General features: G+C 49.6%; 1 protein-coding gene across 1 annotated transcript in view; it reads right to left on the reverse strand.

The window, feature by feature from the left end:
• Window positions 1–17775, reverse strand: part of LOC134381001 (uncharacterized) — a 128215-nt gene that overhangs the window by 49573 nt on the left and 60867 nt on the right. Inside the window, exons 29-38 of the mRNA XM_063101096.1 lie at window positions 16094–16305; window positions 14397–14585; window positions 13771–13910; window positions 12582–12744; window positions 12381–12467; window positions 9333–9470; window positions 9118–9237; window positions 7985–8077; window positions 4268–4485; window positions 544–737 (exon numbers count right to left, since the gene is read on the reverse strand). Coding sequence (XP_062957166.1) covers window positions 544–737; window positions 4268–4485; window positions 7985–8077; window positions 9118–9237; window positions 9333–9470; window positions 12381–12467; window positions 12582–12744; window positions 13771–13910; window positions 14397–14585; window positions 16094–16305 — 1554 coding nt within the window. The remainder of the gene's footprint in view (window positions 1–543; window positions 738–4267; window positions 4486–7984; window positions 8078–9117; window positions 9238–9332; window positions 9471–12380; window positions 12468–12581; window positions 12745–13770; window positions 13911–14396; window positions 14586–16093; window positions 16306–17775) is intronic.

The raw sequence follows: 17775 nt of genomic DNA on the forward strand, positions 1-17775 counted from the left end.
GGTAAAGAACCATCATGTCCACAATTTGCTCAGGAAAACAGTTTGAGAATAAAATATTATATATGCACATATATACATACACACATATATAAACAAGTATGGCAAAATGTTAGTTAACTGGTGAATTTGGGTGAAGGGTCTATGGGATTCTTTGTACTATTCTTGAAAGTTTTCTATAAGTCTGAAATTACATCAAAATAAAAAGTATTATAAAAAATACACTGGGAAACACCACACCCAACTTCCTTCCTGGAGATTTGCAATGTCCATTGGCATGTTAAAGGCTCTGATAAGTCCTGCACAAGGAAACCTGTCCGGTTTTTACTTAGCAAGAGAATATTCTCTTTGTCAGAACACATTAATTACTTACAAAGGGTTATCATCCATACCCCTTTATCTATGCCCATCTACACTCCAGTGTGAAATGCTGGACTAGAGCATCAATGGACTTGTGTAAAATTTAATCTACCCTGTGGTCCCATAGAAAGTGTTTGCCCAAGACCTCTGCTGGCCCTGTCCCCGCGGGGTTCAGCAGGCCCTCACCCTCTTGGAGTGTCTCCTTCTGCTTCAGCGTGCCCTTGAGGGTCAGGAGGTGGGGCACCACTGCCCAGCCAGCCACCGTGTGCTGGGCTTGGCCCTGCAGGGTCAGGACCCAGCCTCCCCGATGTTCCTCCGAGGCCTTGAGGAGAAGCTGTGCTGTATTCTGGTCCAGCAGCATCTTGGAAAACAGCCAGATTCTAGGAAGGAAAGTGATGAGATGATAAAAGCTGGCACCACCCTCCTGCCACATGGCATTTTTCCCCTTTGAGTAAGCAGGCCAGCCCACAGAAGCAGGTACCAAAACCCCACTGGTAAGACCTGTCATGGGATGGCTTTTACTGGACCCTCTTCTCACAGGGAAGCAAAGTAAAGAGATTAAGATTGTGGGCTTTGTGGTCAGGCAGACCTGGGTTCAAATCCCAATGCTGCTACTCACTAACTGTGTGACCTTGGACAACAATATCACCTCTCTGAGCTTCCATCTCTTCTGTAAAGTGGGGAAGAAAATGGAAATACTGATATTGAGCTGATATTGATTCTGATACTGACATGTACTAACCCATGTGTGATAGACCATGTTTCCAAAGGTGGCTGTAAAAATAGCTCCCGTCCCACACACTCTTCTGCAATGTGACTTTGCCACTCCCCTGTTTAGAGGTGGGGTCAAGCTGGCCTCATGACCTGTATTTCAGTCACTAGAATGGATGTGATGCTGCTGCGTAACCTCCAAGGTTGGGCCGCCTCTGTATCTTTCACCTTCATACTCAAATGCTCTCCCTCGGAACTCAGCCACCTTGTAAGAAGTTGGACAAACCTGACATCACCCTGGTGTGAGAAAGCCCAAGCAGCCACTTGAGGAGAGACAGCAGGGCCACGTGGAAGAGTAATGAGGTCCAGACGTGTGACGGAAGCTCCCTTGGACTTCCCAGCCCACCCCAGCCCATGCACACAACTGGCTGCAAACTGACTCGCCTGAAGGCTGATGTCAGCCAAGAGACCCAGGGAATGACCTCCCACCAAAGATCTCCTACAGTAGCACTGCCCAACTAAGCCTTGTCTAAATTCCTGACCCACAGAATCATGAGCAAATGAAATAGTTGTTACTTTTACCTCCGGGCCATAGGGTAGTTTGTTACGAAGAAATAGCTAACACACTGTGCCATGCCCTTTAGATGCATTATCTGACTCTTCACAAAGGTTCTGTGAGGTTCTGTGAGGTTCGATAATATAAGCCCCATTACACAGATAAGGAAACTGATGTACAGAGAGAGTAAGTAATTTGCCCAAAGTTCATATAAACAGTACAAGGTTGAGTATCTCTTATCCAAAATGCTTGGGACCAGAAGTGTTTCAGATTTCTGATTTTTTGGATTTTGGAATATTTGCAGAATACACACCAGTTGAGCATCTCTAATTGGAAACTCTGAAATTCAAAATGCTCCAATGAGCATTTCCTTTGAATATCATCTCACCACTCCAAAAGTTTCAGATGTTGCATTTCGGATTTCGGATTTTCTGATTAGGGATGCTTATCCTGTAGAACCAAATACACAGGGGTTTTTTTTGTTTGTTTGTCTGTTTGTTTTTAAAGACGACCGGTAAGGGGATCTTAACCCTTGACTTGCTGTTGTCAGCACCATGCTCACCCAGTGAGCTAACCGGCCATCCCTATATGGGATCCGAACCCGTGGCCTTGGTGTTATCAGCACCGCACTCTCCCGAGTGAGCCACAGGCCGGCCCCAAACAGGGTTGTTTTTTTAGAATGAAATGAACTTTGGAACTTTGGACTAAAAAGTGCTTGCTCCTGGCCCATAATGGGTGATCAATAGATCCTATCATGGTAAGGGATGAGAAACAAAACAGCCCTGAGAAGCCTGCTGTTAAACTTACTGGAGAACTGGGGCAGGGGACATGGTTCCTATCATCACACAGTGTGTTCTTTATAGGACATCAACACCAGCAGCAAGGTCAGCTATGCACACAGGTGCATGTGAGTGTGTGTTTCCTTATAGCCACTGCAAACGACACCACTGGTTGGTTTCTCTTTTTGCATTGGCTACTAGGAAGTTCAGAGCCAAATCTTCGGTTCAGCTCTAGAAAATGTAGAGGACTTTATGGTATGCATTTTGTTCACTAATGCCACTGTGAGCACTCTCCCATTTTGTCTTTTTTTCTTCCCCTCCTCTCCCTCTTCCCCTGGTTTCTTCATGTACTTTTTAAAACTCTAGAACAAAGGTTGGCAAACTATAGTTTGTGAGTCAAAACTGGCCCACCAACTGCTTTTATAAATAAAGCTTTATTGGAACACAATCATGTCCGTTCATTTATGAATTGCCTACAATACTTTCATGCTAAAAAGGCAGAGTGAAGTAGTTGTGACAGAGACCATATGGCCCACAAAGCTGAAAATATTTACCATCTGGCCCTTTACTGAAAGTTTGCCAACCCCTGACCTAGAACAGTGTACGTTTTTACAATCTGCTCAAAGTCCTTTTTATATCAGGGATAAGGATGGGCAATCAGACAGAGGATAAACAGGTGGATGGACAGACAGCTGTGGATGGTAATTCTGCGGAAAAGGTTACCTAGGACCACGTCCCCAGCCTTGGGTCTCCTTGAATCCATGCCAAAGCTGGGAACAAAGTTGGGATTGCAAGAGGAAATATTTAACAGAGACCCATTCAGAGAGCTTCCAGATTGCTGAACACATGGAGGGCGACAGGCCCGGAAAAGGTAAGGAAGCTCTGCACCCCTTCCCCTGTACCTTGCCCTGTGCATCCCTTCCCTCCAGTTGTCCCAGAGTTGTATCCTTTTATAACAAATGGGTAAACATAAGTGAAATGTTTCTGTGTGCCTCTCTAGCAAATGACTGAACACAAAGGGTGCATCAAAGGGACTCTGATTTACAGCCAGTCAGTCAGCAGCACAGGTGGCAACCTGGGACTTGCAACTGGTGTCTAAAGTGGGGGCAGTCTTATGGGACTGAGCCCTTAACATGTGGAATCTAATGCTAACTCCGGGTATATAGTGCTGGAACTGAGTTAAATTGCAGGACACCCAGTTGGTATCTGCCAGAGAATTGTTTAGTGGGGAAAACCCCTACACATACCTGGTCACAAAAGTGTCCAGGATTGAGGGTTGAGAGTGTTATTATACAAGGAGCAACAACGGTGGCCAGCTACTGAACATTCTCACTGGCCCCCAGCTTGGAACTCATGTACAGCTTCCTCATTAATCCTTAGGAGATCCCTAAGAAGCAGGTGGGGAAACTGAGGCACAGAAGGGCAGAGTGGTCCCAGAGGCAGCTGTGGCAGAACTGGGACTTGAACCCAGGTGGTTGACTCTGGATCCTAGGCTCTTTACAGCCACACCACACTGGCCATACCCATGTGTGAGTACGTAGTCAGAGAAAAGGAAGGAAGGAAACGCACACACCCTGTGGCTACCTGTAGCGATTTGTTTTCTTCTTTATACATTATTACAATCTTTCAAGTCACCTACAATGAACACTCTCATTAACAAAAAGAAAAGATAAAAGTAGAAAACTAAATGTTACCCTCTTCCATTCCTCAATGCCCTGATGCCAAGAATGGTGCTGATGGGGGTAACTTAGGCATGGTCTCAGAGTGACAGAAGAGGGGGCCCTCTAAGTGATGATTTCCCACCTTCCAGGATAACAGCACTTTGCCCTTGGAGGCCCCTAACAGGCCACCTAGGGACCATTACCTTGCTGGGGTGACCTTGCCCAACAGCTGTAGCTGAACAGCCCTGGGGGCTCTGAGGACTGCCTGGTGGAGGATGACACTCATGCCCCAGCCCCGGCTCCTTCTCTGGGTGTCCTGGCTGGTGGTGACCTCCAGTAGAACCAGCTCCTGGCCCGACACGTGCACAGACAGCGCACTGTTGAGGCTGCGCTCTTTGTAGCGCCCAGCAGCCACCTGCACCTGCAGGGAGACAGGGGAGGGCTCAGAAGCAGAGTGGGGACAGGAAGGATCTGGGGAAGCCTGAGGCAGGGGAAAGGATGGCCCCCTCCTTCAGGGAGGCTTCCTGGGCCACTCCAGCTCTGAGCAGTCACTGAGCACAGAGGACAGCAAATACTCATACAAACCAGGCAGAGAAGGGGTGACAGTCACCTGTGACCCAGGAGCAGAGTCCCATCCTGTTCTCTCCACACATGTGAAGTAGGAGTTCCCCTCTTACAAATGGGGAAACTGAGGCTCAGAGAGATCATATATGCTACCTGGGCCTGCCAGGCTCTAAAACTCATGCTGGTGTCTAAAGGGGGTTAAGGGGTGGGGGGAAGCAGAGAATCCCTTTGCAACTCACAGAAAAGATGCCCAGAATAGTGCCCCCTGGGAACCGGAGGACCCCAGAGCCTCTGGGATTCAGAGGCAAAGGTGTCTTCATACGCAGGGAGAGGCCACACTGGGGTCAGGCCAGGCAAATACTTGGCCAGGACCAACCAGGAGGTCTGGGAGGGGAGTGGGGGGAGGAGAGAGGCCCAAGCCTCCTCTGGCTCTGTGGGACCCAAGGCCTTGCCCTCTCCTGATCTGGGCCTCAGTTTCCCCATCTCCAAGGCAGAAGCTGGTTTAGCTCCATGGTTCTCAACCCAGCCTGTGCATTATAATCGCATGGCAAGCTCTTACAAGTATGCCTGCCCCTCCATAGGTGAATGGGTGGATAAACTGCAGCACATGCAGACAACGGAATAGTATTCCACACTCAGAAGAAATGACCTATTCAGCCATGAAAAGACACGGAGAATCCATGAATGCAGATTAGTAAGTGAAAAAAGCCCGTCTGAAAAGTCTATGGTGATGATATTTATATATTGGTTTTCGTCCATGGTTCCTGGCTCATACTACTTTCTCCTGCCCTTTTTTTTTTTTCTCCCCAAAGCAGGACATTCTCTAACCTACCTTGGTTGATTGTAGGTCTTAAGACCCCAGTTTCAGGAGGGGCCCTGCCCCATACCTGGGAGGAGAGAGTGCTGCACAGAGAGGCTGAGAAGAATCTGAACAGACAGGCCTTGCTGGGTTTCCCCACCCAGGTTGCTAGTGTTAGATCAGACCCTCTTTGTTCAATCATGTTTCTACACCGTTGCCCATGCTTCAGTCATGCCTATATCATGAAGCTTCCAGAAAAACCCAAGAGCACAGGGTTCAGGAGCTGAACACATGGAGGATCTTGGAGGATGTCACTCAGGGGCGGGCATGGAAGCTCTGCACCCCTTCCCCCATACCTCGCCCTACACATCTCTTCACCTGTATCCTTTGTAACATCCTTTATAATACAACCTATATTTGAGTAGAGGAAAAACACCTTGGTGCTTTTTCCCCTAAAATTCAGCTACATACTTAATAATTCCCACTACAGACATTCTGGGAATGGCAAAACTAGAGACAGTAAAAGATCAGTGCTTTTGGGGAGGTGGAAGAGATGGATGAACAGGTAGAGCACAGGGGATTTTTAGGGCAGTGAAACTACTCTGACACTAATAACAGATGCATAACATTACATATTTGGTAACACCCACAGAATGCACAGAGAGTGAACCCTAATGTGAACCATGGACTTTAGCTAATGATACATTAATATTGGTTCAGTTGTAGCAAATGCACCACATCAATGCAAGATGTTAATAACAGGGGAAATTGTGCAGGGGTCATGGAGGTACATGGGCACTCTCTGTACTCTGCTCATTTTTTCTGTAAACCTAAAACTGCTTTCAAAAAATAAAGTCTATTAACTAAAAAAAAGTATGCCTGGGGACAGCACCCCACCCCACCGCAGACCAATCAACTTAGCATCTCTGGACTGAAACCCAGGTATATTCTAATGTCTCTCCAGGGGAATCCAGTGTGCGGCTCGGGCTGAAAACTTCAAGGTGACCCTGGTGTTTCCTCAGACTGGCCTCTCTAGGTCCTCGGGGTCCTCTAGAGCATGCATTCTCAACGGTGGTGATATCGCCCCCTAGGGGGCAAAAGTTGGCTCTTGAGGGGGTGGCAAAAAAATCTTACTGTTTTCATACAAAAAGTGTAGATACAGTATATAAACAGAAATACAGTTATACTTATGGAATTGAAATTTCTTGGGGGAAGGGGATTAGAAAAATATCTAAAAAGGCTTATTACAGGGGGATGATGAAAATAAGGATAAAAACACAGTGTAGAAAGATACCTTGGGGTAGTTCAAGAGCAGAGAGAGGTTGAGAAGGCAGCACCCCTCACAGCCCCCAGTCAACCACAATGTGAGCAAAGAGTTCTGCTGCTTTAAAATATAATAGTTTGAACCAATTAGCAACCCAGCTGTCAAGCTTCCGGGGGACCCCCACTCCCCAGTGAGTTCAGGGATAGCAGTGGGCTCTGGGACCAGAACGCCTGGGTTCCCATCTAAGATCCTTCACTTATGAGCTCAGTGACCTTGGGCAAGTCACTTGTCTATGTCTCCGAGCCTCATCTGCAAAATACTACAACAGTAGCCCCCTCACGCAGCATCACCAGGCGTCCAAAAGATGAGCCCTGTAAAGGGCTTAGGATAGAATCCGCACGTGTTAATGCTCAGCAGACATGAGCTTCTATGACAATTGGTGAATGTGACAGCATCTCCTCCAATCTGAGATGCCAGTGGCTCTCAGATGCACCATGATTTTACAGACCACACAAAAGCAAAGAGGCTGCTAATGAAGTGACCACCTCTGTCCATTTGAAGACCTGATTTCAGAGATGTCGACACGTGACAACATGTCATCTGACATTCAGAGCGATTCCCAGGCTCTGTGCATGGGGCTGAGCACACAGCAGGTGTTTACAAATTGCCATCAAATGAAAGTTTGCCCCACCTGTCTTCCGGCCTCATCACTATTGGGGCCACCTGTTCACACTTCTGTCTCCCCAACTCCAGTGCCTAATTCCTGTGCACACGCCACACCACTTGCTCAGTGGAGCAACAAACATGTGGGAGCTTTCCAGGGACTGTCCCTGGGGGAGCACAGCACAGACAGCCTTCCCACCCGGACGCCTTGCTTGGTCCCTTTATTTCTTTGTAGGGTGAAACCTTTGGTTCTTCCACCTGCCACTGGGCAAACGACCCTTCATCCCAAAAGCCTTTTCAAAGGATTACATGGCTTCTCCCAAACCCAAATACAGGGCAAGGTTTGTAGAAAAATTCTGTTTCTCTCCATTCCCAAGGGTGAAATATCTTTCACCCCCAGGGAGCTAAAAACCCTTCTCACCACGACAATCACTTCCAAATGATGGACTCGGAGCCCTCCCTGCCATCTGTCCTTGATTGTGCAGGGGCTCTTTGGCTCAGCAGAACATCATGGTGTAGCCTCCCTCCCGTGGGCCTCCTCCCTTCCGCCCCTTCTCCCAGCAAGCTGGCTGCTCAGAGACGACCTCTAGCAGGCAATTCAAGGCCATCCCAAAGGGAGCAATGTCTAACCTGGAAGTTTGGAGGAAGTGTCAGTCCATGGGGATGCCTGAGCTGGAAGAAAAGCACGAAGTGGGAGTCAGATCCATTCACCTGGGCTGAGACCTGTTGGGAGGGGGCGTTGGAGAAGGGGGGTCAGAGGGAGTAGAAGGGCGAGATTATGAAGCCCAGGAGGTGGGTGGCCGAACACCCAGGGAGGACAAGCCATCCCAGAGTGTACCCAAAGCTCAGGCAACATTCCTCAGCCCCAAGTCCTACCCAGGCTGGGCTACTGGGAAAGACCCTCAGGAAGTGAGGCCCCAGATGTGGGGCTGAGACGACAGCTCCGAGACCCCCAACTTGCCTTGCCATCGTGCCCACTGGCTTTACAATTATCACCTCATTTAATACTCACCAGTGCCCTGCTGGGCTGGTATTACTAGCCCCATTTCCCAGCTGGCAAAACTGAGGCTCAATGGAGTTAAGTAATTTACCAAAGGTCACACAGCTGGTCAGCAGTGAAGCTGGGGACTGAACCTTAATTTGCGTAAAGTTTAAAAATCCCACTAGAGCGAAAGCTCCTTGGAGGTGGGGACAGAAACAGTCACCTGGGCATCCCCAGTGCCTAGCATGCAGCAGAGACATGATCCGTATATGGTGAATGAATCAATGAATGAATAAATATAGCTACAGTGGCTGCTATATACTCAAACTGCATTCCCTTTTCCTCTGTACGCACAGCTAAAACTACATGTCCCAGCCTCCCCTGCACTAGGTGGGGTCACGTGACGAACTCTGGCCAGCAGAATGTGGGCAGGAGTGTCCAGTGCTACCTGTGGGCCTGGCCCATGAAAATCTCCAGCATAATTCACCCTCTCCCCATCAGCCAGTTGGGGCAGAGCCACAAGGTGGGGATGCCTGGATCCCCAAGCGACTGTGCGGAACAGGGTCACCCTGAACTGTGACATGAACTTTCACAGTAAAGCACACATTTGTTTATAATCACAGTCAGTACATCCTGACTAATCACACACATGCTACCAAAACGAGGGCTGTGCTGTTGGTTTTCTAGGGTCACCTCATCACCTTCTCAGCCATCCCCATAGGGCAACTCCACTCTAATATTAAAACCCCTCCTCCATCAGCAAGGGAGAATTCAGCCTGACCTGGTATGTGATGTTGTGGTTGATGGCAGCTTGGGCATCTGCGCTGAAGTTGAATGTTCCTTGGGGACTCCTTCTAAAGATGACGTCTCCACCCAAGCTCAGGGCCTGGGGAAACCTCAGCTGGGGAGAAACAGACAGCACCCTTTACTCCCACCAACAGTCGAGCTCTGCTTGGAGGGCACAAACCAGCATTTGCTCAACCTGGGAACAGGTACCTGGTAGGAATGGGCCATGTCCAGGGACAGGCTGTGCCGGATTTCCCTGTGCTGAGATCCATCATGGTGCAGACCCTTTAAGTGCAGCACAACCTTCTTGTTGACTTTCAAAGTGGTCTCGACTTCCCTGTTCTTAGCCTGGATATTCGAGAACCGGAGGCACTGAGAGAGGCCCCTTGTCATCTCTACGTGCCCTTGGAAGCCACCCTTAGAATGCAAGAGTCAGAAGAGAGCAGCCCCAAGATTTATGGGTTAAGCACAGTCCACACACTTCTATTTACAGGGCAGGAACTGAAAAGAAATGCACGTGGGACCTTTTAAACAGGAATGGTCAACTCAGTGCCCACAGGTGGGTTAGTGGGAGCACTTGAGGGGGCAAACATGAGTACCTGTGTGTCTCGTGCCTAACACTCAGCACAGGTCCTGGCACATAGTAGGTGCTCAATCAACATTTGGACAAATGCAGAATTACCAGTTCATGCCTGAAACCCCAAGGTCAAAGCCATGCTGGAGTGGAAGAATGGTTAACTCATAGTGTAGCAAGCAGGATACCCACCCCCCCCGTGGTGTCCAGCCAGTCCCTGGAACCTGTGAATATGTCACCTTTCATGGCAAAGGCGCTTTACAGATGTGACTGGGTTAGGGATTCTGAGATGAGGGGATTATCCAGATGGTCCCAATGTAATCACAAGGGTCTTTATGAGAGGGAGGTAGGAGGGGCAGAGTCAGAGAGAAATTCACAGACACTACTCCAGTGGCTACAAAGATGGAAGAAGGGATCCTGAGCCAAGGAATGTGGGAGGCTTCTAGAAGCTGGAAAGAGCAAGAAAATGGATTTGCCCTGGGAGCCTCTAGAAGGAGCCTCTCTTAACACCTTGATTTTAGCCAAGTGAGACCCATTTTGAACTTCTGATCTTCACAATCATAAGATAAAGCTGTGTTGTTTTAAGCCACTAAGTTTGTAGCAATTTGTCATAGCAGCACTAGGAAGCTAATACACAGTTTCTCCATCATTTAATCACTCAGCAACTACTTAGTTTCTGCCGGGTGCTGAGTACACAGTAGCACATTGCTGGAGAAGTTTTGCCACACAATTTTATCACTGGTGTGCATCTTTAAAGAAATACATGGCTTTATTTTAGAACCACGATAAAGGAAGGAAAAATAAGAGTCTGAAAGAGGAGAAAAATGTGTGTCATTAAACAAAGGGTTTTAAAAAGAGCAGACAGCCAAGTTAAAGGATCCTCATGTACTCAGTTCTGGCTTGATATTGTCAGCTGGGATTTGAGACCCAGTGTGGTTAGATCTTTTGGTTTTTTTTCTCTTTTGGTTTTTTTTCTTTTATAAACAAGAAATCTGGGTTTTACCCAAAGTCTTTTGATTTTCAACAGCGGCAATTAATTAAAAAAATTTTTTTTAATGCTAAGCAGGCCCAACAAAACACACCTGTAGGTTGGATTTGTGGGCCACTCTGCAATCTCCGGTTTAAGAAACAGCAAACACCTTAGGGAGCCTCTTCTGCAGGTGTTTTGGGTTGTCATCCTGTCCTTTAGAAGCCCTGAGAAATTCACTACTAAACCTCTGGGGGGCCATTCACAGCCTCCTCTAATTGACAGGAAGTGAGGCCCCAGAAGGCAGGGCCTGGGGTTCAACAGCTGGCCCAGCTTCGCCCTCCTTCCACTAGGCTGCTATCCATCTCGAAAAGGAGAAACTACCCCATCTTCCTTGTTCAGGGCCAGCCTGGCACACAGTAAGTGCTCAATAAATGCTTGCTGGAGAACACGGTGATCTCCCAGAGTTCCTACTCCTCCTAGAGTCTCCAGGAAAGAGACTTTGATGAGGGCCTGGTAAGCACGAATTAAGTGCTTGACAGCAATTATTATATTACATTTCAATTCCCACTGCCCAAGAGACAAGTATTGTTGCCCCCCTTTTATAGATGAGGAAACTGAAGGCCAAGGATGTGAAGTGATTTGCCAAGGACACACAGGCAAACATGAGTTTCACCCCCAGGATGCCAAATATCAGGCTCCTCTAAGTCAGGGGTCGACAAACTACAGCCCACAGGCCAAATCTGGCATGTTTCTGTGAATAAAGTCTTATTAGAACGTAGTCACGCCCATTCGCTTATGTATGGTCTGCAGTGCTTTCTCACTGCAAAGGGAATGTGGTCCACAAAACCTCAAATAGTTACTATCTGGCTTTTTACAGAAAATTCGTTGACTCCTGCTCTGGGTCACGGTATACAGTGGATTTTTTGTTTCTTTTGCTGGCCGGTACAGGGATCAAACCCTGGACCTTGGTGTTACTTGCACTGTGCTCTAACCACTTAAAAACCAGCCAGCCCTAAGATTTTAAATAGCACTGAGGCAGCAACTATTCATTAAACACTTCCTGTGCACCAGGCCCTCTGGCCACAATGGTCAGGAGAGCAGACATGGGACCAATCACGGACTTTATAGACTAGTGGAGGAGACAGTGATTGACCAAACAGTCACACAAAAATAGGCCTGGGATTCGTGATAGGTGCTTGAGGCAAAAGGAATAGGGTATTGAGGGGTAGTCATGGGGCGGGGGGTATGTCAGGGGTTCTGGGGTCCAGGGAAAGGTTCCCAGAAGAGATGATGCTTGAGTTTAACCCTAAATGATGAGCAGAGGGAGGGAGACGAAACGGAAGGAAAGGACAATAGCTCCAGGCACAGAGTATGCAAAGGTTTTGGAGCAGGAAAGAACCAGGCGAGGAAACGGAAATAGGCGGGATGAATTGAATGCCACAGGCAGCAAAGGGGGCTGTAGGGTCTGCAAGACCAGAGGGTCAGAATCGGGGTCTTTATCCAAGAGAAGCTGTGAGGGTTTTAAAGCAAGGGATGATGTGATGGTGGCAGCATTTTGAGAAAATCCCTCTGGCTGTCAAGTAGACTGTAGCTGGGGGGACTGAGGGGAATAGAGAACCTGGGCAGGACAAGGTTTTGTTCCTCCAGCTGAGAGATGACAGCAGCTTGGACTGGGGGCGGCCTGGTGGAAAGGCCTCGGGGTCTTCTCACTTACAGTGTGCCGATTCCAAGTAACCAGGCATCCCTCCACACTCCTGGGGATGGCCGCACCATTGTATGGGTGGGACAGGCCTGCGCAGACCTGGGAGGGACAGCCACACATGTGCACACATGCCTGCAGGGACGGGTCAGGGGCCAGAGGGGCCTCCCTGCTACTCTCAGGCCCTTTCCCAGCTGCGCCCAGGAGCCCACTCACATAGGGGTGTCCAGCCTGGCGGCCCAGTACTACGGTCTGCAGAGTCTCCTCTTGGCCATTCAGGACAACTCTGGTCTCCAGGGAGTAACGCTGGTGTTGCTTATCGGCTGTGAAGGTCTCCTGCAGGACAAGGCTCTGCAGGACAGGTAGGTGCAGGGGGTGCCTGGAATGGAGAGGGGGAAACAGGCCAGAGCCATTAAAGCAGCTGGCAGAGTCAGGGGACAGCTTCACCCCACGGTCTCAGCCTGGGCCAGTCCCAAGCTTGCAGAGTTCAGACATTGTCCCAGAGAGAACATCAGGACACATGGAAGCCCTGTGCTTTACAATTTGCCGATGGACATCCATTCACCATCTCACTGTGCCTCTCGACAACCCAGTGAGGTTGGCACGGCTGGGGTCATCACCACCATTTGGCAGCAGAGACCCAAGGGACAGACAGCACATGGGGTCTGGAGTCAGAGCTGGAATCCAGACTCAGCCTTTTGACCTTGGGCAAAGGACTTGATTGACTTCTCAGTGTCTCAGTTTCCCATCTGTAAAATGGGAGCTAAAATAATAATACTTATCTCACACAGTGGTTGGGATTATTAGATAATATATGTGTAGTGATCACAAGCTCCCTGAGGGCTTCTGTCATTTTTGTTTTTTTGCTGTTTTCCACATGCGTAGAAGAGTGCTTGGCATATGGTAGGTGCTCAATGAATATAAATGGAATTTTTTAAAAAGAGATCTCTGCAAATGACAGCTGCTGTTACTTTTTCATTATTGTTGTTATTTTGATGGTAGGTGGCTTGTCTAAGCTCACACAGGTGGTCAATCCATAGCCTGGGGTCCAGAATGGGTGGGCTGATTCCAACCTCATGCTGTTCCCTGCACACAGGGAACAACCTTTTTAATCAGCTGTGCTAGGAAGTGAAAAGACTCCCTAAAGCAGCTTTCAGTCTGGGATGATGGGACTCTGATCTCCGCTCCCACCTCAGCAAACTAACGGAGGGGCTAGGGAGGTGGGGGCTTTCAAGGTAGGTGACTTTTCTCCAGGTTCTGGGTTCCATCTGGGCCCCAGAAGATCAACAGGGCCTTTCCATGAAGCTCTGCTGTTCCCCTGGTGACCCTCTATACCAGAGAGGTGAAAACTCGGGCAGCCACTGCATCTGAAGGGTGTCAGCCTAGGGGGAGGGAACGCACACACCTAAAGAAAAGGGTCCCCCGTTTCTGGTACAACGTCCTGCCACGCTTCAGCTCCTCCAGTTTGCCCTCCAATTGCAGGCCCCGGGGCTGGCCCTGAGCACCAGTCCCCAGAGCCGTCAGTGACACGTGGGTCTTCTGAGGCTGCAAATACAACCAGGCTGAAGGGGAGGGATAGGCCAGCAGGACCAAGCTGCTGACCATCCTGCCTTGGTGGGTGACAAGGTGCGGCCTCCCACTGGCTGCCCATCACTCCCCCCAACCCTGCCCTCAGGGAATGACATCCTGAGAATGGGCTGCCAACTGGGCTGCAGCCACCACCCTGATCAGACCACACAATCCCACCATACAATCCCCCAGGCATACTGCCATGCCTAGACCTCCCTAGGCACTCAGCGGGAACAAACAACTCGGGCTTCCTGGCTCGAGGAGGCCAATTTTGCTCCGGGGACTGTGCAAATGTGGCTGGGATCCATTTCACAGAACAAGAAACTGAGGCTCAGGGATGCCCAAGGTCTCAGGCCAAGCTGGTGGCAGGAAGCCCTTTCCCATTCCAAGCAGGGAGGGCAGAGAAGGGACCCAGGTGGGAGATCAGGGTCTCTCGTCTGCACAGGCCACCTGGGCTCTCACCCGCTCTGCGTGCCTGTAGGCTGCCGTTAGGTTCAGTTCCCGCCGGGGGACTTTCAGCCAGCAGCGAAGGATCTTCTGGTCCCTGCTGTTCTCAGCGTGGATCTCACCCTGCATGGCCACACCCCAGGCTGACTCAAGGTCCCCCCGGCTGTGGAAGAGGCTCTGCGCCACGGCTGTCACCAAGGAAACCTGCAATGAGGCAGGGGAGGGCGACCAAGGCTTTTACACACCTATTCCTCCCTGTGCAATGCTCTTCCATCTCTTTCCTGCTTGGTGAACTCCTGCGTATACTTCAGAACCCCTCCAATCCCATCTCTACGAGGCCTCTCCTGACTGGTTCAGGCAGGCTGGCTGTTCCACACAGGGCCTGAGGAAAGAGAAAAACTCCTTCCTGACACCTAACCCCAAGCAGATGTGACTTCCTTCCCTTCTGTCCTCATCTTGCCAGATCGCTATTGCTAGTGGGAGGGGCTCTGTGCCCTCAGGGCGCAGGCTGGCAGGCAGCCTTCTCTCCCTGCCCATGGCAGTGGTCTTTGGAGCCCTGGGAAGAGCCAGGTGTGACTATGGCTGGTACTGGGGCTGGGGGAGTGGAGCACTAAAGCCATCAGCCCCGGCACAAGCCCCACCTTGTGCCCTGTCGGCTGCTGTCCCTTGTTCACTCAGGTCTCTCAGGGAACTCACAGGGAAGGGTGACAGGGCCAAGGTGGGGTTTGGGCACTGCTAAGCCTCTGGCCAAATCCCAGAACTCTGTAACACCTTGTTCCATACGTCACCAACCCTCAGGTCTTTCCCACTGCCAGCTTCCCCATTTCAGCAAATGGCACCTCCTTCCACCCAGTTGCTTGGGCCAAAATCTTGTAGTTACTTGTCTGCTTTCCTTCACTTCCTCCCCACTGCCAACCCATTTCAGCAAATCTGTCAGCTCTGGAAACTGGACACTTGTGCCACCTCACTGCCAGGCCGCCACCCCTCTGGTTGGGTCAACTGCAGGAGCCAGCTGGCCAACTCCACCTTGCACGCCTGTCCTGGCCCCACCTGCCACACGATCCCTGCTCACTATCCCTAAGATCACCAGAGATACCCACTGTCCCTGACTCCACCCTGGAGCCACCTAGCCCCTGCGCAGAGGGGATCACCGGATGGGCCGAGATCAGGCCTGGACCTCCTCTCTGTGTCCGTGCTGTGTCACCCCAAGACAGGGAGAGGGTTTGTGTGCCAGGCTCCCTGGGGCATGACCCTGGGGATAATGCTGGTTGGTTTTCTTCCAAACCCTGTCATGTTTTCTGCACCAAACACGTGACAAGAAGCCCACTTCATTATAGCCAGCGGTTGGCATGATAGTGACCTACGTCCTTGAAATTTTCATTCGGGTTTTCAGCAAAAGCCTAATGTCCACTTGTTCCCAAGGTGCCGTTTGACCTGCTTTCATATTTTATTTTACTCATCAGCTGCTAAGCAAGAATATGGAAAATCTGGATTTTTTTTTTTTTTTAGGTCCACTCTCTCAAATTCACTTGGCAACTCATTCTGATAGTTGTGAAACGGGTGAGCCAAACTTTACACATCTGTGAGCTAGTATCTGCCCACAGGTCTCACGTTTTCCCCTCTGTGCGGGGAGAAGATCTCAGCAGCAGGGAACCAGGCTCCTGTGCTGGGTGGCCCGCTGGGACACCAGGACGTGGCTGGGCACTGCTCACCCGGAGATAGGTGGTAGCCGGGGTGTAGACCTGGATCTTGCCCTCCCTGTCGTGGCCCTGGCTCCTGCAGGCCACGCTAATCACCAGGTCCTTGAGGGTCCAGGCCTTGCCCAGCGTCAGCTCCAGGACAGCCTGGAACATAGCTGTGTGTGGCCAGTACAGCCTATGAGCTGTGGACACCATCAGCCATGGGCTATCCAGCTTCAAGCTTCCTGCAAGGGGTAGAGAGAGAGAAGCTGGTGTGCAGGGCAGGAAGGGATCTTTTAGCAGGTAGCAAGAGGCCCTCATAGTCTCATCAAGGCCATGACAGGCATATCTCAAAACTGGGAATCACTGGGATGGGTGTGAAAGAACTTTCTAGAACGATGGTAATGTTGCAAATTTTGACAGGGGCTTGGATTACACAGGTGTATACACCTGTCAAAACTCATCCAACAGGGGCCCGCCCGTGGCTCACTTGGGAGAGCATGGTGCTGACAACACCAAGTCGAGGGTTAAGATCCTCTTAACAGTCATCTATTTAAAAAAAAAAAAAAAAAAACTCATCCAACAGTACCCTGGAGATCTGTGCATTTCACTCTAGCTAATGAAACACATGCTGAAATGCTTAGGGGTGAAATGTACCAATGTCTACAACTTACTCTGAACTGCACCAAAAAGTAAGATGGATGGACAGGGGGACAGATAAGTGATAAGGCAAGCGGAGTAAAATGTTAATGGTAGAATCTAGGTCAAGAGTATGCTGCTGTTCACTGTACCATTATTTCAACTTTTCTGTATGTTTGAAATTTTTCCCTCATAAAATGTTGGAGAAAAATAAATGCTGGAAGAAGCTGGAAAGGGAGCCCTGGAGTGTGGTGATACAGAGCATGGCCTTTACTCTTGCAAGCCGTGTGAAACTCTGAGCCTGAGCTTCCATCATCTGTGAAATGGGTATAGCAGTACCCATCACTTGGCAAGCGCTCATGAGGAAGAGTAAATACCATCATCATCATCATCATCATCATCATCATCAAAAAGCTGACATTCAACATAACCTTTAGCCCCTCCATGAAGAACTAAATTAGGTCACAGAACCCCTCTCATATTTTGTAATGAATAATCCAGTTCATTCAAGGACTAACTCAGTAAATATTGCTCAAGACACTTGGGATCCGGTGGTGAACAAGCAAGCACAGTCAATGACTTTGTGGAATTTGTGGCCTGGGGTGGGAGGGATGGGGGAAGGGCAGATCTTGAACAAATAAACACATAGCAAGAACCTAAGTAGAAATGCTGAGGGCTGAGAAGGCAAATAGAGGGAATTTGGTTAAGACTGGGAAGACTTCTAGAAGGACTGAAATGAAAGACAAGTGGGTGAGTCAGTCGAAAGGGAGGGCAACCCACTCCTGCTGGAGATGGGAGATTTACTGTCTGGGGAAACTGAGGCAGAAAGGTTCAGATGCAGGGACACCAGGTCCAGTGACGGTACAGGACAGGGAGATGCTGAATAGTGGTCAGCCCAGTGCCCTGTCCAGTTGCTACCCCTCCTACAGGAAATGAGAAGATTGTTCCACAGAAGAATCGAATGAAGGAAAAGAAAACGTCCATAGATACGAATCCTGGGGGCCCAGAGGACAGCCAGTTCCCCACCGAATCACTTGATAGGGAAGCCCCCCAGTCAACAAGTGCCCCCACACATG

The sequence above is a fragment of the Cynocephalus volans genome, chromosome 6, assembly GCF_027409185.1.
Source record: "Cynocephalus volans isolate mCynVol1 chromosome 6, mCynVol1.pri, whole genome shotgun sequence".
NCBI classification, from domain to species: domain Eukaryota; kingdom Metazoa; phylum Chordata; class Mammalia; order Dermoptera; family Cynocephalidae; genus Cynocephalus; species Cynocephalus volans.